The sequence below is a fragment of the Temnothorax curvispinosus genome, unplaced genomic scaffold (genome assembly GCF_003070985.1).
Source record: "Temnothorax curvispinosus isolate PA1 unplaced genomic scaffold, ASM307098v1 QBEX01006721.1, whole genome shotgun sequence".
NCBI classification, from domain to species: Eukaryota; Metazoa; Arthropoda; class Insecta; order Hymenoptera; family Formicidae; genus Temnothorax; species Temnothorax curvispinosus.
In genome coordinates this window covers 1-23,628 of record NW_020216501.1, presented here as the reverse complement: position 1 = coordinate 23,628, position 23,628 = coordinate 1, and the positions used below count along the sequence as shown (strand labels likewise).

Sequence of the window (23,628 nt, the reverse complement as noted above, 5' to 3'; positions counted from 1 at the left end):
GAGACTCTCCGCAGAGTATAAGTGAACGTGTGCGCTATTTACACTTAAGCTACTTTCTTTAGGAACATTAAGGTCATCGAATCAATCACGCCTGGCGATAAAGGTGTTGAAGTCGCTCTCAATAAGAGCGCTTGCAAACACCTTCCAGATACAACTGAGACGATAGGCAGAAAATCGAATCGAATCGCGATCTCTTCCACTTGGTGGAAATATCGAAATTTGAAAGACTCACGGGTTTCGTTCGGAAGCATCGAGAAAAAAAAAAACCCTGAACAGTATAAAATATTTTAATCTTGAGAAACAATATTTAATTTTGAAATCATAATTAAGAAACAGATAACTAAAAAATATATAGAAGTGCAAAAACTACGAGTTAAAAAATTATATATAGATATCTTTTGAAAAATTTCGATTTATAAGTATCACAGAAGAAAATAATAAAAAAAAGCTTATTACGTTTTGTGTATACTGTTTAGGGTCAATAACGTAATAACTTAAACACCGAGTGATGTGCAAGTATTGTATGTATCCCAAATTATAAAAGTTGCACTCGCGGAACTGATTGCGGGGCGATTCGCAACCATAAGATCATTCTCGATAAATCGTTCTAAGGACTACATCGTTCAGGAACAACTTGCCAGTCACTTGTAATCACCGTGAAATTATCATAATATTAAAAAAAAAGTACCTTTGCGTATCACGAACAATCTCTGAGTTCTACGTCGACACGCTTCTCTCCCGCCACTGAGAGCAGGATCACACGCGAACACCGTGTAAATATCCTTCTTCGGCACATAAAAGTTTTTTTCAAAAATAAATGTCGCCCTCCATGACTGGAACCTGCTCGGAGTTTGGATCTTTCAGCTGCCAGATGTTGAAAAGATCCTTTAAACATTTCGCACGTCAGACTTCCAGGGGGTATTGTACCTTGAACCCTGCGTATCCTCAAAGCCAGAAAATCAGTCTTATGTCCTCGGAGTTTAGGTCCTCGAATATGCTTCAGGACCGAGTTTGATTGCCTCGGGAATTGATTAGCAAATGTATTTTTCCCTACAAGATGCTTGAAAAGACTCATTCTCTTGCCAACGGACGAGAATGGTCTTCTGATCCCAACGATGGCGGCCTTTGTTCAGGAAGGCACAAGGGAGATTTCTACATTCTTAACGAGGACCTCGTCAGCGATTGGAGTAGACGTTGCTGCTGAGGACGACGATGTCAGTTCTCCTGCCTGGCTCATCTCGTCCTCCGAGGAGGAGGGCGCATAGAAGGCGTCATATGCTCAACGACGGCCTCTTCTTACGGTCCTTGGTGGTGTTCTTGCCGAAGATCGTCCCGAGGACTCTCGAGACCGAGTGGACGCCCAGTTTCCTGCGGATCGGCAACGCTCGCAGAAGCTGGACCGACCTCGCCTCCCGCAGGAGCGCCTGGAAGGCTAACGCCGCTCCCGCGGGACTCTCCGCGGCGCTCACCTCGTAAAACTGACATCCATGCGCCAGCGACAATTGTTGGCCTTCGTCCACGCACACTTCTCTGCAACAGAAACGTTTATCGATTTCTCTTTAACGATATCTTTGACGAATGCGCGCCTTCAAGATATCCAAGATTTAAAAAAAAAATTCGAAATGTCTGCAAGAACGTACTTTGGAATTTTATGTTAATATTTCTATGTAATTCAAAGTGCCTGCTTTGCATACTGAAAGTACTGCATTTAAATCCCAGCTCACCTCAAACTCGGTTTATATTTAAGCATGATGGATTTGGATTTAATGGTATTATTATTATTAAAGAATTAAAAATTGCACGACTCAAAACTATATGTATAAGTTTCTCAGGATTCACGAATTTTCATCTCGTAAATAGCTTTGAAACTTCAATTCTTAAAAATAACGAAAATTTAAAGATCTTTTAGCTTTAACTTCGAAATCGTAAAACTTTGGGATTTACGGTCTCCCTGCTTTATGACTCTCCTTATAATTGGAGACTCGGAACACGCTCGTCGGTTGAGAGGATCATGATTTCGCATGATTCACAGGGAATGGTTTATGTCGCGGAACACTCGAATCATGTGTTGAAACATCGATCGGGAGCGGCGGAAATGCGGACCGGATGTTGCGGGCGTTCGCAGATTTATACCGCTGGCGGACGTTGGCGCTTTTCAAGTCAATGGAATCGTCCAAGGCTGGAATTAAATCCTCGCAAAACGGCGGAACGTGTACCGGACGGACGACGGATGCTATGAGTTTGGCAAACACCAGACGCGTGGAGAAAGAGAGAGAGGTGATTGAACGACAACCGTAAAGACCATACATTTATGAGAGGAAGCGGAGTCACTGGAATTTCGCCAGGATGAAGCCGCCAGGCGCCACAGGATATTTATGATGTTAGAGTTAACAAGAACTTTGTTACCTCTTGTATATTTCTGTACATCTATATAATGCGCGCTATGTCACGTTTATTATAACATATGGGATATTATTTTATTCAAAATAGAAAGCGGAACGAATTTACAGAAATATTTACGAGATTATTTAATTTTTAAAATAAAACTTTATAAGCTCAAGATATACAATATAAGAACTTGGCAAGTTTGACATTTCATTATATAGTCTTTAAAGTTTTGAAATTATTTTAGATTAATCTATATGTTTCACATATTTCTACAATATTGGCTTTTCGAATCGACTTTCGAGTAATTTGATGATAAACATGCCGACCGCAGCCTGCTTTATGCATTTTAATTACCACACACACACAAAAAAAATGCGGATTAAAAGATTCGGGATCTTCAGATGCTTGGAATGAAGGCGGGAAGGCGAAGGGAGGGAGGTATCCCTGTATTTCCAGCGTGGAGAGCGCGGCTCTACGTGTGGGGCAGAGGGGCTCCGATATTTATGGAGACAATTAAATTCGCAGGAATACATGATCCTCACGCGGGGTGCGCGTCGAGAAGAGGGCACGTGGGAGGGCGAGCGATTAGACGCGATCGTGCACAAGCCGACGTGCCACGCTCGCGGCCGTTAATATCTCCCTGTTCCCTTTTATATTTTATACGCGAGGCGCGATCCCTCCCCCCCACACTGTTGTTTACGAGCGGCGGGTGTTGGTTTCTGTCGTTCCCGCGCTCTTTCTCAATTCGCAGTAGACAGACGAGATATTTACGATGAGTATTCTGAGACAAGAAGCGCGTCAATACGCTCAATCGAATAATACCACCATAAAAATGGTACGTGAAAGGATGACGAAGATTTGTGGAGGAGGAAAGAAGCTGTAATCAAGTTTCGCGTACAACTGGCAAATCAAAAGATTTTGAGATTTTCAGAAGTAATAAAAAATTTTCAAATAAGATTTGAAGTTTCCAACGTCCAAAAAGCTTCGAGAGAAAGGAAGTTTACATCCAAAAATACTCGAAATACGAAAGTGCCAAGATAAAAAATCACAGTCCGAGAAACTGAGGCACCTCAATTGAAACGGAAATGGTTCTTCTCGAACGAGTCTGTCTTGTCGCGCCTCGCTGCGAGGGATTGTCGGTCGCGATATTTCGAGATAAGCGTTATCAATGCGCGATATTCGCGACTACGACGCGACAGCTCTCTGGTTGCATCTAAAGCGGCGAAAACTCGTTCTCGGGAGAGTGGTCTCACCAGCCCTGCAGCGGACTTCACTTTAATCTTTATGAGCTCCATTAAGACGACGAGCGTGGCTACTGGATATAGGAGAGACCACAACGCGGTGGATCTGTGTGGCACGACATTCTACGAATTTCAAAAAAAAAATACAGAGTTCTGATAGCACTTTTCATATTATAGTTCCCGATAAAAATCAAAAAGAGTTTCGCATTCCTTATATTAAAAAATAAAAATTTTAAAAATATCCCAATTTCACGAATTTAGCACGATATTTTTTCAATTTCGATTTTTTAATATAAGAAATGGGGAACTCTTTTTAATTTTTATCAGAAACTGTAGAACTATGAAAAATGCTATCAGAACTCTCATATTTTTTTTTACATTCGTAGAATGTCATGCCACCTTCACAGATTAACGCGGTCCCCTCGGATCGATTTCAATATTCTGTCATTCTTCAAGTTAAAAAAATTTTACAATCTTATAACAAATTATTTATTCTTCAAAAAATTTACCTCATTAATATTTTAAAATTCTCATAAATTTTGCACTTTGTAACTAAGATTTAGTCTTAATCTTAAAATTTTAAGGTTATCTTTAAAGCTAAGAAAATTTTAAATTCTTAAACTATAAAACTTCAAGGTTCTATAACAAATAATGTATGTACCTTTTTAAGAAAACTTCATTTTGTTCCGTAGTCTTACATTAAAGGTAGAGTCACGCCTGATAAGATTAATTTAAAATCGATCATTTTCCGTACATGCGACACGCAAGAAGAGGCGCGCTGTAATTTATGACTCGGGGATCGATGGATCTCTCGAATAATTCCGGTTTAATTAAATTTCTCGACGATAATCGTGACAGTTACGAAGAGCGTGTATCTCTTACATGCCATCAAAATGCCAGTTACGTAAATCGAATTGCTCTTTTCCCGTCAGTGCCGCAATCGCCGTCGCGGATCGACGGCCAATCGCTCGCTTGCAACACCGTCCAGGTCTGTGACATTTTATTTGTGTGACATTTTTGGTATTCGCCCGTGGCTATCGAGGCACCCCGTCGTCTTTCCCCTTTGTTAACTCTCCGCGAAATTCCCAGCAAATGCACGACACCTTTATTTACTTCGATCACTCTCGTACACACCTTGTAAAACTCGCTCGACCTCCGCCTCGTCATCCTTGCTGTTCTAAAGGTGAGTTCGAGGTTGAAAGGCTGAAATGCCGAGAGTGCACCCCTCGTCGAATGTCGAATTCTATTGTGCCTACCTCGATCTATTTGTCCCTTTTTTTCATTTACGTGATATTTAGCATCTTAGAGCATAAGGGAGATGTCGCTTCTAAAATTATCAGATTCATGAAACCGTTCTACTTTGAAATACCACGATGTTTATAACGATAAATTTTTCAAGCCTGGAGTCCTTGGAGATCTTAAATGACTTAGATCGATAGATTTTCGAGTGGAATAATATAAATCCAAGCCAAGCCTTAAAAGAAAAAAAAATATATTTATAACATCGGTTATATATATAATTACACGTCTGGTCTTGGAATAACTCTCATTTTAAAGGAGATAAAGCATGAGCGACTTGGAATTCCTTCGTGAATGGAGCCTCGGAACGAATGTATACTTTTTCGAGACATCCTGTGTAGTAGCATCGAACGTATGTAATTGCGGCGCCGCCGTCGTTACTAGATCATCGGTGAGATTTCTCCCGGTATGCAAAGCCCCATAAAGGCGACGTAAAGAAGAGAAGGTGGCTCGTAAGGCGAGAAAAGGAGCGTGTCTTCGTTAACGACGATCCGCATTCTTGCGGGAAATTCCTCTGCGTCCGATGAAGAAGGGATACGAAGTGAGGTCCTGTTCACCTACGTGTTTCTTCCGCGACTACAACGGTCGAGGCGCGATCTTCGCGATGCGAGCGACGTAACAAGCGATAATGAAGACGATTCATTAGCGGAAAGAGGTAAAATAAGGATTATCTTCGGCTGTCGATCGTATAAAAGAAATTTCAATCTCTTTAAAAAATTTTACTAATTAATCATCAATAAAATTTTGTATTAATACTTAATTAATATTTACATATCTATAAGATTCTGTATTAACATAATATTAAACGCAATTGTAAATATTTTATTTTTTATCCATATATTTTACTATTATAAGAAATTGTATTTTGGGAAGCTGAAAAATGATATTTTATTTGCAGGCCATTAAACTAGGATTTTAGGTGGCTCGAACCTAAGAGGAGATTTACGTTCTTTGCATTCGTACGCTTGAAAGAAAACCATCGATCCGTGAATCCTCGGCACGGTAGGTTCACGAAGTGCGTCTCGAGAAACTCGAATATTTATTCGCACGCGCATCACTGTCCTGTTAATTTACCAGCAGCGGACACATGAGAAGCCGATCCAGCAAGGCTAATGAGCCACCACTCTTTATTCGAGTTACAAGCAAAAAAAAAACAGCGATCGCGTACTTGTATTTCCTAGCTTTCTCTCGCCCGAATCACGCAACCTCGATGATGCACTTTGAGTGATTGGTTGCATAAAATGCGACGAGATGCATTAGCACGCAAGCCACACCTTTATATCGCGCGTCTTTTATTGAACAATTAAGCTATGTTTTTCCACGATTTTTCGTTTAACATTACTGCATGAAAAATCACGTTATGCATCGAAGAAATTATATTGCGTTATAGATGCCGATCGCGTAGCCAATGATCACTAATTGCAAAATTAGTTTACTGAATTACATTCAGTGTTATGAGAGAAATTGATATTTCTCTTATAAATTTAAAATCAATATGTCTCATCTTATATAGAAATTTTCTTATAGAAATTCTTGAATTAAATTCTAATAAAATAAATTTTAAGTCATATTTCCGGGTATTTAAATTACTGATAATCTTGCAGAGAAACTTATACAAATCTCTCTAAGAATGTGATATAAAATCGAGGAAATTTATACAATAACTTAATATCTTCGCATTTTCTACGATCAACAAGCTCCTTGACGTCCATTTATCCGCATACTTATAGTCGATCCTCGACGGCAATACGTGAAACGTGACACGTGGCATCTAGACCGCAGACCGCAGTGTCAGTATCGGATGCCGCCGATTCGAGAGGGCACCCGGTAGTGGTCATGTCGTTCGTCGGTCGTCTAGAAACCGTTCACGCGATATTTTGCCACGCCAGATCTGTTTACCTGTCCAAGTCGCTTGACCGACTTGGATGAGTCGCTTGCCAGAGTTGACGTGCCAGTCGGCCGATTAACTTACTCCGTCATCGTGTGGCTGATCGAACGTTCGGTTCGTTGAACTGGTTTTTGCGAAAACGCGCACCGTACCGGCAAAAAAAAAAAAAAGAAACTCACGTGCGCGCGGCAAAAAGCCCCTCTTCAAACAAGAAACATCATACAAAAAGTTTCCAACAATTCCGGTAGTTTGCCAGTGGGCGCAAAAAATATACGAAAGAAATCACAGAAATTAATAATATCAAGTCATAATTTAAAAGACTCGGACATTTGAATCATTCTTGAGCGCTCGAGGATGTAAGAATTTTGTATAATTCAATTAAAAAGTCTCCTCTACTAGCGTACAAGGGAACTTTGAGACATGAAGAATCAAAGTGTCTCATTTTCCTCTTCTGCGAGACACACCGAAACAACCGGTTCGTGGTGGGCAACGTGAGTGCAGAAGGGACAACAAAATCGTGCCGAGACAACCCGATAAAATGCCGCGAGGGGCTGTCTGTGAAAAATACAAATCGCGTGGTGCACGCGAAATCTCACCCCGTCTAGGAAACAGCCGGCAAGGATCCTGTTACTCGCAGGTGGAAAGTGAACTGCAGGATTAATAGAGGCCGGGCATCAGCACGTTACCTATATCGCGCGCGCGCGCGCTTGTGCGATCGGCATAAAACGCGACGTCGAGAGAAAAAGAGGAACGATCGAATAATCGACGATTCGCCGAGGGCGATACACGAAGCCGTGTCGCGCGATCGGAGATCGCGCGACGCGAAATGATATTGTAATTCTTGCGCCGAGCGAGCCACTTTAAGCGGCCCTCATACGATTCGTATCGGGCGGTCGAACGAGCTCCGGCGATAAATCTCAACTCCGAGAACGAGATTCGACATGACGCCTGTTTGGCGCTAAATAAAACGCGTGACAATCAACATTTATCTTGATTTTCGTGATAAATTTGAACAATTTTTCCTCGGAAAGACATTTCGCGGGAAAATATTGTCCTTTGCCCTCCAATATTCAATATTCGACATCTCTCTTATATTAAGTCCGATATAAAAATTCCAGAAGTACTTTCAATTTATTTAATTTAAGAAAAAAGGATTACCGTTAATCAGAGAGATATTTCAGACATTGACGGAAATATTGACCGTGTGAGTGCCCCTTAAGACGACAATCGACGAAGTGTGCCAGACTTGCGAGGCCGCGGGTAAAAATGGGCCACAATGTGTAAGCACAACATTACTTACAACACACACAAGCATCGTTTTTCTTTTGATTTTATTAGCGCGGGAAATATATTCAGTTATGTTCAGGCATCATGTAGCCTATTAACAATTACTCAACAGCGGATTGAAATGTAACTACAGTAATATAGTATCGAATTCTGCAAGTTTCACCCGACGACATCAATAAATTATAATTCAAAAAGAACACGCGTGCGCGCGCGCGCGATCATTATTTCTTATAATTATATATGATACGCGCGATGAACGAATTCCGAGATGCACCGAAAGATGCTTCTCTCGCATCAGTGAAAAATTACGCCGTTATTGATTTATTAATAATTACTGTTTTTACGATGCGCTTGTGCGCGGTTTATTTGGTCGTATATCAGTCAGAAGATCGTCATCGGACGTTACCCGGAGATACACGCCCGCCCCATGTACGGAACTCTTAATCATATTTGTAACAATGTTGTGATTTACGCTTACCGTGCATGATCCAAATCTCTCTTGTTGCCGAGCAGGAGGGCGGTGAAATAGGACGGCAGGCGTAGATCCGCGAGTTGCTTGAGAAGTCCGCGAGCTTCCTGAAAGCTCCGCTTACATGTCACGCTGTAGACCACGACGAAGGCCTCGCCCCATCGTATATGCGAGTACAGGCAACCATTCTCCTGAAACAATCGATGGAACACGACTGATCGCTGTGACATTCAAGAATCGAGAATCGGATTTAATTTGACGTATCTCTATTCGTATCTGACGATATCCCAGCGCGTTTCAATGTAAGACACTCTGTCTCTCTAGATGCTATCGGCAAATAGAAATCGATCTTAGATACTAAATCCTTCCATGCTCTAAAGAGTCTGAGGAAAGAGCCCCGCGTTTGTGGGATATTATTGAAAGAATAGAAGCTTAAATAAATCCTTAGGACTTTGCTCGGAACTTTCGCATCTCGGAATATACGCGCGACTAGCCTTTTTGGAGCATCTGTATATATCAGAGTGTATCTCTTTACGCACGCGGATAAAATCGTCTTTAATGACTTGAAAAAAAAAGTGTGTCGGGTGAACACGTATAAAATTCGCTGCGCGTTGATTCCTCAACTCGCGTTCATAAATTTCAGCCATCACCTAAACTGCGGCACATCCGGCGGGAATAAATTTTATAGACTGAGATAAATATATACCTGGTCCGTGTGGGTATACATGGGCGTTATTTACGGTCAAATCTGTCGAATTAACATTGCGTGTAACGTGCTCGTAAATAAGCGCCGCAAGAACTCCGGCAACAGCGAGTACGTTCCTTCTATGCAATATAACGTAATGTCATAACGTCTTAAGAGTATCTTTGATATCCAAAAGAAAGCTTCAATGCTGATTGCATCGTATAAAAAATTACGTTATTGTCCAAACAAAAATTCAATGAGACTGTAGAGTTTCTCGAAATTATGGAGAATTTTAAATTTTTTAAACATTTTTAATTATAAAATTTTAGAATTATAGAAGTGCGATTAAGATAATTTTCATTATCGAATCACAGGACTTTAGGTAAGAAGATTGCGAAGATTACATATTACATTGCATATTATTGCAGAAGATAAGATACTATTAATTCCTTAGATTCTTGTTATTCCGACGTTTTCGTACTTTGGGAGATCAAAAAATCAGAACAGGGATATACCATATATTTCGTCTGTAGCCCCTAACAGACGTCATCGACGTAAAACATCGGCAGGCGTGCATCTGTCGCGCCGCGAGACATGCTCGAGCCGCTCATAAATATTTATTGATCGATTGTATTCGAGGCAATTGAACGCGATGCCGGAATTACTTTCGCGCGTGTCGCATGAATGTATCGGCGTGGCGACGGATTGCACAACCGCCGACGTCGACGTGATTCGTCCAGTTATGAAATAATGCAGAACGCCTCTTGATTAAGCAACGCCTTAATGCACTTTGCATCGCGTCGCGTAATTTCATTGAAAATGAGCCGCAATTATTCACTGACACCGTGTTCCCTCACGGTTGAACGTGACAAATAAGCAAGTGCATACGTGAAAATCCAATCTGCATTTATAATTTCGCCAGTACATACATCTTTGTACTTAATTTAATTTTGGTTAGCGAATTTAGAGAGAATAGCTTTTTTAAAATAAAATTAAGTCAAAGCATGACGTAAATGTGTGTGATTTGATGTATAAAATATTATAAATATATATAAACTTAAAATATTTTTTATCCCTGAACAATCCAGATATATTTATACAAGCACAATTTTTTGCGTGTCTTAAAATTTTTTTAGAAAAACACGATATTAATAAATTAATTGATCATTAATAATCGCCAAATAATAATCTCTCAAAACTAAAGTTTCGTGACATTCTGAGAAGAAGAATTTTGAGAACTAGGAAAGGTCGATAGAAAAATGTAGACTATAATTTTCGACAGGCGGCCTTCTTAACGACGCGACAGTTAACAGAACACCCGAAAGGACGAAACGATCGTGCTGTCCATTCAGAATCGATTCAAGTGGGCGAGAACCGCGCGCTTTAACACCTACGCGATCCTGCCGGATAAGCAACGATCGCCCCGACGACGAAGTTATGTTTCTTCGTGTTCGTGGCGCAGATAACGATCCCCCGGCTATTCGCTTTTACGTACAATGCAAATATTGGCGAATAATAATGCTCCCCAATTAGAAGATCGCGAATTCCACATAAACGGCTTTCCGTGAGATCAATGAATACGCCGGTATCGCGAAACCTTGAATTTCAGCATCATGATTCACGCACATGGCAAATTAAAAAAAAATATTACAATATGGATTGTGTTTGTATTCGACGTTATGCAACAAAGCATAACGTCAAGATATTTTTAGCATTTTTGCTGAATAAGAAAAGAGTCAAGTATACTGAAACCAGGACGCACGTACGTTGCACATCTTTTTAAATTATTATTGCCCATATTTTTTATACATAATATAGCGTATTCTTATATTATATTATACAAATATATAGATAAATTTGTAATATTTTTTGCAAGGAAATCACGTACTAAAAATTGATGTTGAAACTTGATTTGGTTCCATATAAAATAATTATAAATTCTATTTAATTAATACAATCTGTAATAGGCAGCAATGTATTTGAATTTTACTTAATTCTTCAAAGTACTTTTGCTTATAGTGTTTACAAGATTCTTTAATCTTTTCTACGTACTAATGGCGCGAATTGAATCTGGGAAGCGAAACTACGAACGTGTACCAGCGTATTCCGGGACATATCTTTCCTTCCTGCAACAATGCACATTTCTACGAAAGCGACATCAACCAACCCGACCGACGCCGCGGGACGCCACATTATTACCTGGCCACTGACAATGAGTTACAGTGTTATTACTCGTAGTTTTATAACGACAGAGTTCGTACTAGGTTCACTCTTGGAAAAAAAAGGAGAAAGAGAAATAGAAAGAGAGAGAGAAATAAAGATAGTAGCTTATGGTTGATATAACGAGGGGCGGGAAGTAAAGTCAAGGCAATAAACTGAATTATCGTTGTAACACTTTGAATCGCGCGTTACGATCGGCTTACATGGGAAAGATCGAGTTCACGGTGTATTGGTTACAAACGAACAAGTTAAAAACAAGAAAAATCATTGATATATTTATTCATCACGGCGCTCACGCAGCTATTCCAGCCCGTTGGTTACGCGTACTAATAACATTATTAATCCTGTCGATTAAATTAACGTTGATTCGTCTCGCGAACGTGTAGTGCATCGTTCGTAAAAAAAAAGCAATTGTGAAAAACACTCTGAGGTAGCCCGCATCTCATCTCGTTGTTTTTTTTTTTTCCAATATGTATTAACCGTTATTCTCGAAGAAACAAGGAAAGCTACATGAACATCTTGAGAGACATTCGGGCGCGAATTGACGTTTACGCGGCTTGTTTCATTTGTTTGCGCACATGTATGTACACCATCGAAAAATTGAGATAAGCCCGCTAAAATGGAATTTCAATGTCAATCTGAAACTTCGTCATCAAGACGAAGACCGATTGTCGAAGTGCGTTGACATACCGCGAGTGTAATGACTCGTGGAAACATGTTTAGAAATGCCTGACAGTGACGTGAATTAACGTGACGTCGAGGAAGATGAAAATAAATGTTTGTAAATTAAGACGTGCGCATTCCCGAAAAGAATTCGATGATTCGTAACTCGCTGTAATTAAGATTTATTCGCGTTAATTAAAAACGTCACACGATCCATTTAAGTCAACGATCTTCTGTTTACTTCTAAAGAGAAGCGTCACCTAAACCAAGATTAAACTTAATCATAACTGATTATTGATGAAATAAGTACCTACATATGATTACTTTCAAGTTTCTCTGATATAGTTTGACATCCAAAGAATTAAATTGCAGTAGGTGGAAGAATATAACATACGGCAATATGAAAGCAAGGTTACGGGCCAATCGCATTCAAGTGCACGCAAGTCCCAAATGGCATCGTTACATTCGGTCTTCCGTTCCCTGCCGTTCTTCTCCCTCTTTCTCATCTTCCAGCTTCTTTGCCGGGGGCAAGGAGGGCGCGCGCTTAATTATCAATTATATATACCTACCGGCCCTCCCACGAAAAGCAATCGCAATTACGAGCCGGTCACGAGGCCAAGGGGGACTAGTCAGCCCCTTTTTCTTCCTCCCTCGCTCACTCCCGCCCTTCCCCGCGTCGTACGGAGATTTATTTCGTACGTGCACGCGGATGAAGAACAATGCGAGAATTGGGGAAGTGTGTCACCAGGCTGCCGGCACTCTTCATATTCGCGAGGCGGAACACACCTGGGCGCCACGCGGCGCGTAGCATCCCGGACCGGAGCGGGTTGGCCGGCTCGGCCGGTCCGAGAGATGAGGCGGTATGATTGATACTTTATTGCGGTACGCGCGCGCGCGCACACCAATGACCCGCAAAACCATATGTAGATTGTAAGAAATGAGACGCGCGAAAATGACAACAAAACGAGATAAGTGAGAGAGGGCGGAAGAGAAAAAGAGAGAAAGAGAGAGAGAGAGAGAGAGAGGCGAGAAAGAGGGAGGAGAAAGGTCGGTGGGAGGAAAAAATTAATCTACCAAAAGTGGAACGTCCGCGCGATTGGAACGAGATGAAGTACGATTGATACTTTATTTCGGCCCGAGACATTGACCCATATATCGAAATTATAGACTGAGTAATCGTATGTAGATTATAAAACTGTAACCGTGTGTATATGACCGATTGCACACAGTCAGACTAACGTCAATTGGCAGGCACGGCCGTTGTTAATCAACTTTCCCTTCTCTATCGACAAATCGAAATGAAATTAATCAGTCAGGTCAGGTAGGATAAAAAAAAGAATATGAGAAGAAAAAGTAAAGTATACAAATCGGTACTTCAAGCCTTTTCGAATTTTTCGTAGCTGAGAAAGATAAAACATTACGGAAATGCTGCACGGCATTTTTATTGATTTCTTCTTTCTCAATGTATTATAAAAGAAAAGGAATAACAAGCTGCGTGATTGTTAATGCAATTTTGCTGTCAAGAGTTTATGTAGGTGTATAGAGCAGTCAATTGTTCAGAATTAATTATCGCGCGCAATGATATATTTACTCCGACACCGTAAATCTTGACAACTGAATCGGAGAGACAGCTCCAACTATTCCCATCGTTTCGGTCGGTGGCTAGCCGCGCCATTATCCAGGCAGTTATGAGAAGAGGAAAACGGGTAAGACGATCAGCTGACGCGAGAATATTTGCGGAGCAAGCGCGGAGCCGTTGGTAATGATATAAATCGGTCTTATAAATGGTTTCCGTGGTGGTGGCTTATCTCGGCTGGCCGAAGATTTACGTGACGAGGAACAATGCACGATGGAAGTATTAATCGTGGCGGTCGACGAGGTCGAGAGCAAGCCGAGAGCCAGTCAGCAGCCACCTACCCATTTGTTGCTCGACTTCCTACCTACGTGGCCGATTCCGCTGGAGAGCGCCTACCTGAACTCCCGTGCCCTTGTTAAGCCGGGTTATTATTATACCCGCGTTGTGGAACACCTACTGCGATCCTCGTGATCGATATTACAACGAGAAGGTCTCTCTCACTTTCTCTCTCTCTCTCTCTCTCTCTCTTTCTCTCGGAAGCCAAGCGGAAATTCTATGAAACCCGAGCCGAGCCGAGAGCAATCGGCTCGCTCACCTCGGTTATGCAGGAAAGTGCGATTATTACCTGCAACGCGGTTGCCTCAGATCCCCCAGGAACCTGGGATATTGTCCAACAACCCGCATTTTTGGAATTCCGTGTGTTTCGCAATCCGGAGAAATTTAAATCTTGCGAAACTTGGATCACTAATGCCCGTTTTTTCACCAACGTCGTTTAACTTTAAACCTTAGTTTAACTCACTCTTTGTCTCTATTTCTAAGGGGGACTGTTAGAAAGAAACGAAGAATGAAAAACGGACTTAAGTGTCGATGCTATCGGATTTTTAGTGCTTGGAATTTCTCAGTTCTTCGAATCTTAAAACAATTAAAAATTTACATCTTTTCAGATCGCGGGATTCAGTTATGCATTTTTTTTAGAATATGCGCGAAAAGATCCATCACGCGTTGGATTTCAGGATTTAATTCCGCGTATTAAAATCGAGATAAATCATTTCATTGTGTGTCAGAAATCGTCCTTCTCAGATGTAAATAGAGTGCAGTCACGTCATTTATCTTGACGGTCGTGCCAGTAAAGGTCTACCAGATACCATAGAAGGTAACAAGAATCCAGTAAATAAAATTATCGCTTAATAACGGCACGCATGGCTTATCAAGCAGATGCACGCGATCACGTTACGATACCAAAGTGCTGAACTGAAATCGACAAATTGAAATTCGATCGTCTGACATTATGCAACCAGCATCTAAAAATTTCTAAGAAATCCTGAGATATTCTCAGCGCGTTTATCCAATTCAGATTAAATACATTTTAATGTGACCAAGAAAATAAATCGGAACTTGAGGATTCTTGGTTTGTTAAAACTTTGAGACTTTAGAACTTCGAAATCTTTAGATCTTCTTTGGAAACTTCCAAATTTCTGATTATATTGCTATACTTTTAATGTTATATATTTAATACGGAGTGCAACGGAACGGGTTTCTTAGCTAGACTTAATGAAGACAATTCATTATAATGTACTGTGTACACACAGTAGCGCTCCGAGATTAATTAAGTCCAGATTCGCGGAGTCGCTAGCGGGCATTAGCGGGCAACGGCGGCAAGAAACGTTCCAAGCATCCGGGGGGAGGATTTATAGCCGCTTCTTGTGAGTCTTGTGAACGCGACTTAAGACGCGTGCCGCTGTCACTGCGGCCGGTGCCTGCGACAGTCGGCCCGACCGACTGTCTTCGTTAGTAATTGACATCACGATCCGCATGTCCGTGCGTGAGACGCACGCACACCGGGACGGGGACCGGCTGCAAAAAGGGCCTCTTTCATCGGTTTCCTCTCGACCTGTCGCTTGACGCGTGCCTATAAAGCGCCACGTTGCACGTCACTAATTGCTATCGGCGATACCACACGTCGCGCGCTTTCCAAGAAAATTCGCACGCGCGAGAAAGGTGGCCGTAGGAATGAGCCTCATCGAATTCTTTCGCCACGCGATACGGCTAAACCGGATGCTTTGCGAATTCTGTCCGCAAATTGCGAAGAAAAACTGCTATCAAGTACAGTAAGAAAACGTAATCTATATTAAATTGATCACACATTTGAAATAACCAGAAGAATTGTAGAATAAAAAATAAGAGCACACGGACTAAAAAAGATACAGTATTATACAAAATTGTATTTTGCAAACAAAGAAATCTACGAGTTATTAAATCTAAAAATGCATCAGCAAAGTCTTCGAGATCCTATAAAATTCTTCCATAATATCGCTTGAAGTACATCCTATATAAATTCTTGAAAATAATTTTTTACTTTAGTACTCGTGTTTCTTCTTTCCTCAGTTCTCTCGAAATCTATTCGTTTTACTCCGGATACGTTTTCGCAATTTTTCCTTTCCTTAGTTTCCTTATTATGCGATTAATGAGGTGTGGCTCGAGACTACCCATTAGAACCATCGCATTAGAACGGTATTCATCATTAACATGACGCGTAAGACGGTCAAAGGTAGGCACGCTAAACTGGCACGAGCGGCTGCAAGCACGTAAACGTTCGCGTGAACATAAACTGTGTTCATAGACGTCGGCATTGAGGGACCGTGGGTGTCTTCAGTGTCTCAATAATTAAAGCGAAAGTGTCCTCTCAGTTGCGATGCTGTTTTTGATACAGTAATATTTATATTATAAAAGAAAACAATTTTAGAAAATAACGTAAATCTTTTGTACGTGACATTTACGTCAAATATTTAGAAATATAAATACGCAAAATTGTACGTGCAACCCGTATTAAAATTTTGTACAAAAAATTTCTTTACTAAAATATGTATTCTCCCAGCAAAAGTTTTTTTATTACGGAAAACTATTTGCCACATATCTTTCGACGGACTGCTTATAACAAGGAAAATAATGAATTATCCCCGAAAAGATATAAGTTTTAGAAAAGACCTGTATCAAGTAGCAGAAATTAAATAATGTAACAAATGACATTTGGAACCGAACACTTCCTTGTTGGCGAACGAAGATCGCGGCCAGCCTTGCGTGGCGCTTATCTGCAAGGACATTTGTACGGTGAATCGTCTTGGTCGGCCGATTTTCAAGCGTATCTTAACGGCGATTGGGGGATCGGTATCCGCTACTCGAGCGTTCTAGCTCGAAAAGTGCGAGCGCAACGCGGACGTTGACCACATGCGCTCAATGGGTTCGTGCACTTTAAATGCCGGTAGATCGCACCCGGTATCGTCGAGCCAGCGCGTATCGGGATATCAGGATGCACGTTACGTTGGAATGTCGGAAACGGATAATTCCGTAGATTAGAGCGCGTTTAGGTGCGAGGCTTATGTGCCCTTTAAGCCTCGGCATCCTCGTAACGTCCGGCGCAACGCGATTAGCTATCATCGAGGCGAGAAAGTTCCGCTGCGGAAAAAGATACGCGGTTCACACTAAATTATGACTCATAAAGCTATAACGATAAGTGAATCGAGTCGATTTACGCGCAGCTACACCGAAGCAGGGCACATGTCATAAAACAATATTTTAAAAACGTTTATATTTTTCACAAGTGTTATAATGCTATAAGTAAGAATATTTATAGCGAAAAAAAATATTAAATAAATATTGTGGTACTTTTCAATATATTAGAAAAGGATAGAAAGAGAGAGAGAGAGAGAGAGAGAGAGAGAGAGAGAGAGAGAGAACAATTATGTATAAAGAAAAAAAATGTAATACATCTGACGTCATCTTTTTTGATAAATTATATAAGAACTAAAAAAGTTGGTAATTCTATATAATATTTGTTACTAATTTATGCATGATTATGAGAAAGAAAATAATTGCGATTCTACAATGTATTCGAGGATGCAGCAGCGATAATATTCAGCGTATCGTATCGCGGTCGAAACGCGAGATGTGCGCCTGCGAATTTATGCCACTTCCCCCTATGGTATTAAATACGCTAAGCGTAATATCGCGGTTAGATATCGCAAAAGAGGAATGCAGGGATAATTGGAAAGATAACGCCGTGAATGTACGATGCATTATGTATTTTACTGGCACGGCCGAGGCCTTACCTTAGCAACGAATTATCGGCTGTTTGTTCTAATACCCGTTGCACGTCTCTCAGATAGGTGAGATAGTCAGAATCTGGGTCCTCTCTCTCACGAGGAACATGAGAGCCTGGCTGGTTCCTCGGTAATTTAAGAGCTTTAGCAACTCGAACGTTTACGAGCTTGGGAACAGGATAGATATCAAGCACCTCGAAAGAGATCAAATTCAGAAACGTGAAAATTTGGAACCTGGAGAAAACTGGAAGCCTGATCTTGCAAACGTGACAGCACTAAAGTTACGAAACTTGAGAAGAAAATTTAAAAATTGGAATTTAATTAAAATAAATTGACGTTTGAAATTTAGAGACATAGAACGTGCAGGTAAACGTCCGTACAATCATATTCCAATGTAAAAAGTTAAAAAGTTTTTTTTTATAGTCGCACGACAGTCGACAGCTTTCGGATTTACTGAAGTTGAACGTGAGTTATAGTCGACGCAACCTGATAACAAAAATGTCGAGATGAAAACGATATGTTGCTCGTAAATGTTGCAGCCGTGATAAACAGCGCGTTGTCCAGGATTGATTGATCCCGGCGCGCGCGCGAGTTTCGCGGAGATTTGCCGGGAGTAAAAGGGGGACCGACTTAAAAGTCTCGTTCACAATGGGACCTCACGCGTTGAACGTGATATATTGGTACAGAAGAGTTAGAGAAGTGTCCGCTGATAGTGTATTTAATGATCCGCTTCTTCTACATCGACTTCCTGCACCACTGCCACACTGATCCACATCGATATCGATCTTCCTAGATCCTGTTCCCCAACGACATTCCTCGCCATAGTTTTCTTGCTAAACACTAACTAAATTCGAAATATTTTTATTTACTTCAAATATCGAGTTCAGCAAGAACTGAAGATTATACAAAAATCTCAAAATATCGCATCTAAAACTTTTCAAAAATCAAAAACTTTGAGGAACAAAAATCGCAGGAGCCACCTATATCTATGTATAAATATTAGTAGTGCATTTTTTTATCTTTATAAATATAAACCTAATATTGCCAAAATATTTTTATATTTAAATATAAAGTCTGTGTCGAAATATTTTCAAGATTATAACAATGTTAGCAGGCGGAGAGGCGTTTAAAACGTAATTTTATACACGTACGTACAAATCGCCGACATCGCTTCCTGTTCCAGATTATTTATTGTATCCAGGCTAACGGTACATGCATCTTTACGCGTTTCACGTACAAGGTTCTCTAAATGGACATGCATTGTTTGCGAGTCGTGTAGTGTCGGTTAATGGTGCAGTCGTATCTAAGAGAGATAATTTAAATATTGAAATTATCGCGAGTAAAATTTAAAGCTTGAGTCGCGAACCTGAAAAGGAATAATGCTAAAAATTGAATATTTCAGAAATAATAAAACATAAAACTTTTAAAATTCTCATTAATATGAAAATCTATTAGAACTTGATTGCCTGAACATAAAAACTTGAAAGATCCTGTCATGGATTAAAAAAATAAAAAAATTTTAAAGTTCCAAAATTGTGGAGTAATCTGATAACGTGAAAATCTATAGGAAGTAAGGAATATAAATATATATATCAATTCATTCAATGAAATGTATAATTCGAAGAATCGCGTCTAGCCTGCCGTCCTGCGGATCACGGTTCGCGGCCTTTTAAGCGACAGGTGCAAACATTCAGGGAGCAGCGCAAAAAAGGAAGCCGGTAATTGTAAGCCCCGGGTAGAAAAACCAGTTTGCTAAAAACAACCCGGGCCTGATCAAGTCTCGTTGCGGGGCTACCGAATAACCAACGGGTGTCGGTGTAGCAATGTGCGTGTGAGGAGCTCGTGAGAAGAGCTCGACTTTTGGAAATCCGCTTTAAAATGTCTCTTAAAACCTGCATCCTGCGGAAATTATGCGTCTCGCCTCCCAGGAGAAGAGGCCTCAAATGCATTCGAGATATTTTGAGTTGAGCGACAAATTATATTAGAATTATCAGTATAAATCACTTTTATGCGTTATAAGAAAAATAAATAAACCTTAACATTTTTATTGTGTCTCTCTGATATGACAACTAAAATATAAATTAATGAGAATGTGGTTAAAGTTATTCGAACGTTGAAAATCTGTTCTTTAGTATGACGTTGACGTTTAATTCTAACGTAATAAATGCACGCAGTCATTCTGCCACATTGAAAAGGCGCCACAGAGTCGCAATACTTGAACTTAAGCAGGAAATACTTTCTATGAATGAACTTTCTCACCGCTCATCGAGGGAAAGATACAGTTAAATGCCAAAACGAACCGAAACCGGAGACCCGCAAAAAAAAATTGCAACTTATTTATTCTCTCGCCGCGTAAAGCTACCTTCCGTACTGTTATCAAATTACAAGGAAAGTCTGTCTCGTTTCAATAATATAACAGTTTATCTTCTTGGATACTTTTAAATGACTTAAAGCTTGAGATCGTAAAAAAAAATTTAGAGACTTTAAATTCTTAGACAATCAGAGATTTTCGAATTCTGAAGATTTCGTGTCCTAAAATCGCATTTGAAGCTAAAAAAACGATCACATCACAATGCCGGGATTGTCTAGTTTAGAAATTTCGCGTGTCTTTGAACTTTTAAAACCTAAACTCTTTAACTTTACAGAATATAAATGGAAAACTTCAAGAATCGTAGATCAATATATCATTACGCAAATTTCCGTTGTGTTTACGTTCGTGTCGAACAACAATGATTTCAGTGAAAAAGGAGAACAATGCCTTATTCGACATGCTATAAGCGACCTCGCTGGAATTCCAACAAGCTCTCTGGTCGCGACAGGTGAAGCCGCGTGTTGTTCGTGCAATCGCAGTCGCATTCGCAGTCCCCTTAGAATTTAAAGACGTTCGTTATTCAATTCAAATACACTAACGGGCCAGCTCGCAGGATTTCCGCCTCAGCGCGACGTTCGTTGCTGTGTTCTAGACGAATTGGGTTAGGAAAGGTCAGGTAGAGACGATCGACCTGGAGCCGGTTGTCTGCGAGAAGAGGCTCGCAGTTAAGTATCATTTTTCAGAGAAAGTATCGTATGGAAAGTGTATGTGTCTCGAGTACACATAATATACGTTAAAAAGTAGAAAGCATTATACATATATTACAAAATACTATATATTCTAATTGTGAGAAACGCGTAAATATATTTTAAAATAAAATGCGAAATTAATCTGAATATATCAGAAACCAGTGTGTACTAAATATCAATATACATATATATTATAATTAGGTGAAAACACAATAGCTCTTAATGTTTGTTGAATTCTATGGCATTTTCATATGAAGTATAAAATTAAATTTATCTAGATCTCATAAAATAGCGATTTTTTGTGAATGGAACACGCGTGTCGAGTATTCAAAGTCGGCTCTACAGAAATATCGCCTTCGCGATTTGCGAGTCGCTCGTTATTTTGCCAGCGTATGATGGATGTGGGCCTTAAGGACTGCGGGAGCCCTATATTATATACGGAGGCCTTCGTTGAAAGAAGATATATTTAGACCGGGCCCTTGAAAGATCCTGCCTCGTCTTGGCACGTCGCGAGGCGAATTCATTTCGCAAGCGCACGCAGGACCTTTTCCTTGATCACAAGGATAAAAGATTCACGAAAGGACGCAGGATACCGTTGCATCGATGCATTATTTATTACCCTCGCGAGAGGAGAGCGCACGCAATCGAATGTGATTCAGATAAATAAATCGAACTGTTCAGCTCGCCATAAAGACGATTGCGCATGAAAATCTAGTAAGAAATGCACATTTTTATAATTTCGAGTACTGTAATTTATTTAACAGCGAGATGATATAATCTTGTAATGTAATTACAAGAAAGACTAGGATAATTTTTAGGATAGTTAACTTTTTAGATTAATTTTTTTATCCGAAATTTTTAAGACTCTAAAAAATAATTTTTAAGTTGCTCCCCTCACATTCCGTCAAAGAGTTCTTGTCACAATTTTATTCTCTGATATAATTAATATTGAAAACATATTATTTTGTTATAATATTAAATACGTATATTAAGATTTAACTTATTGATTAAATTAAATAGGACTGTTGTAAAAACTTACCTCGCACCTGGACGTGTCAAGTATCTCGACCTCCGTCGTGACATTATCGATGGTGACGCTGTGTCGATAGAGAAAATCTGCAACAAGTAGAAATTAATGTATTTAATTGATCATAATGTCTCTAGTTCGATTACTATCGCTCTAAGATCTCGTGTAACTCGCGAGATAAATCAAAAACAACGACAGACGAAGTAATCTTTCTTAATCGGCATCATTTCGAAGATACTCTTCGAGCTCTTTGAATATGTTTAAGCAACATTTTCTCAAGTATATAGAAAACGCAGCTAATGCGCGAAAGTGCCGTAGCAGTTAGTAACGACAATTCCAATTAGTTACGCCGACGCTCGCTGCTATGTTATTACGATCATTGACAATGACGCGTGGCTTTTGTTTGAAATTTGTGATCAAACAGATTCGAACAACCGCGTATTAAGATTTGCATTTTTCGATCGTTACACGCTTGAATTATTCGCCCACGTAAGGCAATCCTTGAAAATACCCACAAATGTTTATTACGTATTCGAATTACAATTTTGAATGTTCGCATTTCTATTATCTTCGATGTAATAAATTTCTGTACTTTTTCGTTTTTCATTAAAATCGAGGCCTTTCGGACTGTTGGACTTTTAATTTCTTGCGTTTCTAGAGTTTAACATATTCAAATATTTAAATTCTTGGACTTTGACATTCGTCGCGCCTCATATTTTTGAATACTGGAACTTTTAAATCTTCAGTTTACACTTTCGATAGAACGGATGAAAAAGGGAAAGCTCATATTTCTCGGAACTGATTAGAGCGCTCGAGAGGAGCACGTGCGCCTAAGGAGAAGAAGAAGGAGAGGAGACGCGGAAGTACGTCGAACACAGTAGCCCTGACAGGATAAGCACAATAAATAAACGATAAATAAACTCATAAACACCTCGTAGTGTCGACAGCGTGGAGTCGAAGAGGCGCAGAAACAAGCAAATAAGGATGCTCGTTATATTAGCGGCCGTTACGCTCGAGAAAGTTTTATTGCCGGACAATGCTGATGGAGGGACGAGTTGACCAAGCGTTGCGACGGAAAATTCACTGCATCCTCCATGTGCGCGAGAAACATCGGAGCGTGCGGAAAAACAAGCTTCCAAGACCGCGAGATGTAATTTGAACTCTGGATGCAAGACGCAAAGATTTCTTCTGCGCTTGTGGAAAGAAAATCGAGCGATCTAGATAAGCGGAGATAAGCTAAGGCTGAAGGATGAAATTTAACGAACGCCACGAACGGAATTATTTCCGAGTAAATAAAGTGGACGTATATATGCAGGAGTCGAGAAATCTAATTGTAGTCCCATCTAAATACAGGAACTATTTGCATATCGGACGACATGGAAAGTTGAATCTTTGATGAGAAACTTTGATAAAAGTACCAGATTTAATTTCTAAGAAAACGAAAGTATGAGGAGATACAATAAAAGCTGTAAGTTGACGAAAAATAAGAAGTAACCGTGACACACTTTCGTCGAGTGCAACTGGAAGTGTATATAACTGTCACCGATCGCGCGGATTCGGCTTCTGCCAGAGATCCATCTCCGATACGTGATCTATTGTCGATCTATTGGAGGAACGGAGGATGCACGATGCAATCTTCTCCGTGCACGGACAAAACGTTCCCATCCGTGCACGCGCATGACCAGAGAATCGACAATACAAACGAGACTCGCTTTCTAAATCATTGCC

General features: G+C 40.2%; 2 protein-coding genes across 2 annotated transcripts in view; both read right to left on the bottom strand.

Annotated features, from left to right (window-relative positions):
- Window positions 1-740, bottom strand: part of LOC112456269 — a 42,450-nt gene extending 41,710 nt beyond the window's left edge. The window contains exon 1 of the mRNA XM_025018692.1: window positions 689-740. The gene's annotated coding sequence lies outside the window, so the exon portion shown is untranslated. The remainder of the gene's footprint in view (window positions 1-688) is intronic.
- LOC112456260 (ras-related and estrogen-regulated growth inhibitor-like) lies at window positions 375-21,989 on the bottom strand (the record flags this gene model as incomplete). The annotated part of the gene is made up of 3 exons (XM_025018674.1): window positions 375-1,530; window positions 8,582-8,763; window positions 21,913-21,989. Coding segments are annotated over 3 exons (518 nt in total), but the record flags the coding sequence as incomplete, so codon positions are not given.
- Window positions 21,990-23,628: the final 1,639 nt, after the last annotated feature.